General features: G+C 35.6%; 1 protein-coding gene across 1 annotated transcript; it reads left to right on the top strand.

Annotated features, from left to right (window-relative positions):
* The first annotated feature begins 918 nt into the window (after positions 1-918).
* LOC129791214 (protein suex-1-like) lies at positions 919-2,184 on the top strand. The gene is made up of 3 exons (XM_055829283.1): positions 919-924; positions 1,054-1,274; positions 1,717-2,184. The coding sequence occupies exons 1-3, from the start codon at positions 919-921 to the stop codon at positions 1,997-1,999; spliced, it is 510 nt and encodes a 169-aa protein (XP_055685258.1). The 3' UTR covers positions 2,000-2,184.
* The last annotated feature ends 1,537 nt before the right edge of the window (positions 2,185-3,721 follow it).

Raw genomic sequence — 3,721 nt, 5'->3', positions numbered from 1 at the left:
ATTTTTATTTTGCCATACAATCCATCCCATTAAAGACATTATTGAATGAACTAGTAACGTGAGCTTTAGCAATTTCTCTGACCCAGTGCTGTATCTCTGCAATATCGTGTGAAACGTTTTATGAACACTAAATGCAACATTTAATTCATAATTAGTTATGTATACAAGAACTACAACAATTATTTTAAACAAAGAATTTATATGGCTACTCGCATTCTCAAATAGTGCCCTGACTGTTGAAATTTTTAACCTCCAGAGTTGCATATATAATTTATTTTTTTATTATTTTATTTGAGCTTCTTTTTCTTTGTGACCAAACCCGATAGATTTGGGGCAATTTTTACAATTTCGAGAGATTATTTTTTCTAAATATACATCAGCCACCGTCTGGCAAATGTATCAATGAGTGGTCGGCATAATGATGGCTGTTTTGTGTCTCTGGGGGTCTTTTTTTTGTATAATGTTGCAACTGCGGTGGGTCCATAAAATGCGCGAATGCTTGGCGTATTGCATGCCTCTTGCACGGTGAGCTATTCTTCGGCATATTTTGAGCATGGCGTGAAAAATTTTTTTCCAGCAACAATTGTGGGTAAAACGAGGGGAGACGCGGGCGGTTTTGACGTTGAGATGGAGCTTGGTGTATGAAGAAATATGATTTGGAGAAGGGATGTTGTGTATATGCGAGAATTGCTTGGTATGTCCTCCACCACGGTAGTCATGTAATTATGTGGAAGATCAGCAATCCTAAGACAAGAGAATGAGGTGGTGGAATGAATCATTGAGTATAAAAGAATCAGATTCGTTTGCTGAAAACAACACAAGTGTCTATACCGTACAAGTGGATTAAGTTGCTTGGCTCGAGCCCTATAACGCGTCTTTGTAAGAATTGAATTATCTTCTTCGTGTGTTAACATAACAATGAAGGTATGTGCAGTGTTTTGCTAATGCGATGTGCTTGTGGCAAAAGTTCTCTCCTTCAACTATATATAATTCCAAATATATATAATGTGGCTAAAAGTGTGGCTGTGATGCCTTAATTGAATCTTCTCTTAGGCTTTTATTGTTCTGTGTCTGGGAGTCGCTCTTGTGGCTGGAGCTGCCATTGAGAAAGAAGCTGAGCCCATTGCTAATGAACAGGAGCAAGCTGCTGAGGCGACGGGGCAGGAGAAGAAGCAAGGGAAGCGTGGACTTTTCGATTTAGGATATGGATACGGAGGATACGGAGATTTTGGTCACTCTGCTGGTCTCTATGGTGGATACGGCGGCTATGATGGGTAAGCTTTCTTTTTGAAAGCTTTTTCGGAAGCTTGCAAAATTGTTTAATTATTTTAAATTTCTGGGGATCATTTTATTTCTATGCAAATTTTTAATAAGAAATAATTAGCTCATTTTTTCAGTTTGAAGTTATTAGAATTTGTAGCTAAAAATGTCCTAAAATCCTTCTTTTATCCTTTTTTAATTCCTGAGATTTCACACGTTCACCTGTCTAATCAATTAATTTTATTTTTATTCAAAAATACCCTAAGACTAAATTCTCAATAAAACGATTTCATAATTATATAGCATTGAACAAGACATTGAGATTCAAATCACTAATTTACCAACAAAACACTTAATTTTAGAAGAAAAGAACCTTCATTCCACCCAATTTAATCTTCATCGTAATGATCATAATTAAGTAGAAATTCTTCAATGAAAAACAAAAATTTAATTCAGCTTCGGCTACGGTGGACTCGGTGGACTGGACCTCGGTGTGTCAAAGACCATCGTGAAGCACCATCATCATACCGTTCCTGTTGTTGTGGAGCGCAAAGTGCCCGTTGCCGTGCCAGTTGTCCAGAAGGTAATCCAGAAAGTTCCTGTTCCCACAATTGTGGAGAAGCACGTTCCCTACCTCGGCTACGGACACGGGCTCTCAGGCTACAGCTACGGTGTCTCCCACCATGGCTACCACGGTGGACTCGGACATGGGTATGGCTTTGACTACCATCACTACTGATGAGGAAGTTCAAAATGTGATCCACAGTGTCATCCGTCCTACATTTTCTTTTGTAAATTAATTTATAAAATAAGTTTGCTAATTCACACTCCTCATGTCCACGCTTCAGACCAAAAACAGAATAACTTTTGTACCCACTGAAAGACAATGATGGAATAAATGCCACCAAATCTGAGATTCAAAAAGGATTTGTTTTCAATGTTTGTGTATTTATTTTAAATGATTAAAATTATATATTTCCGGAAGCATTGAAAATTCCTGCATGATATAAGGGATGGTCACGTTATTTTGGAAACTCGGGGACTTTCAAAAGCGATTTTCAAGCTAATTTTGAAACCAAAAATTCGAAATTTGCTTGCACTCTTGTTAAATGGCCAAATATTGATGAGATTTCAGCAATTTCGATTTAGAAAAAGAAATTTTTGTGCTCAAAAAAATTATTTGAAATTCTCACATTTTGGCCATTTTGTTCCTGTAGAGTTTCCAAAATAACGTGACCATCCCTTATGTATTCAAATGATTGATTTTCCTGAGCCGGAGAGATATATTTTTTAAATTATTTTATAAAAATTAAACAGATAATCCTTGATGAATTCTTTGTTCAAATTCATATTTCCATATTTATTAGTTTCTTTTTAATCTATAAAAAAAACTATGCAAAATTTGTTTATTCCATTTAAACAAAAAGATATCAAACTTTTCAGAACCTTTTTCCATCCATCGTTAACCCTTTCGCGTTTTTTGGGTCATACGCTGACCCAAACGTGAAAAATTCAAATTTTTCAGTTATTTATAAATTTAATTCTTTTTTCAAGTTACAAATGCATCAAATTCACGCAAAAGCGGCCAAAGAAGTCATTCTGACTGAGAAAAGACTTCTGAGTTCATAGAATAAATATTATCGTAATAAAAGAGCGCATGTTTCAATGTTTTTTGTTTCACGTTGAACGCGAAAGGGTTAAATTAGCTTAAACGCGATATTTTAAATTAAATTCATTTTATCTCAAAACCACAATCATTTTGTATATTCTCCATGAGTAGAATAAACCTCCCACGCAAATGAAACAATCAAAAAATCATGCAAAAACTGCAACATTTTCAAACAAACCAACATGAAGCGGATTATATTTTTTTAAAAAAAGTCCAATTTCCCACCATTAGTTGCGGCAAAATTTTTCATATATGAAGATGTCATGACGTGAAATGATTAATTAGCCCAATTCAAACAATGTAGCTTCCAATTAGTTTGCTTTACTATAAAATTAATCACTTAATTGAATGCCACTGCAAATACATTTGGGTAATAAATCAACAAATCGTTCAATTACGTGAATGAGCAGCCAGAAAAAACCGACGAAATGTTGGTCAAAATTTTTCAGCGTGAAATTGAAGCGGAAAAGTGATTTCTTTAGGTCATCTGTTGCTTGTGTGACTCTCAATTCCGCCGTGGAAGTTATGCTACAATCTCAAGTTGAAGGCACTCTCAAGTGGGGAAATGTGTGTGAGTGTTTATTTTGCTTATTTTTGCCGCCAATTGAGAGCGTGGATTAAGTAACGCGATGTGGGTTCAATGAATGCGAAGAGAAAAAGCTGCAGAGCTTTAGGCGCTAAATAAGATGTCTTTATTAAAATTAAATAACATGAAAATGATCAACAATGAGGAACACGTTGTCCAGGTGAGGTGTCCTGGAGATCTGTGAGGGAAGGGAACTTTTGAGATCC

The sequence above is a fragment of the Lutzomyia longipalpis genome, chromosome 2 (genome assembly GCF_024334085.1).
Source record: "Lutzomyia longipalpis isolate SR_M1_2022 chromosome 2, ASM2433408v1".
Lineage (NCBI taxonomy): Eukaryota > Metazoa > Arthropoda > Insecta > Diptera > Psychodidae > Lutzomyia > Lutzomyia longipalpis.
The sequence above is the reverse complement of the archived record's forward strand: the minus strand, read 5'-3'. Positions and strand labels throughout refer to the sequence as shown.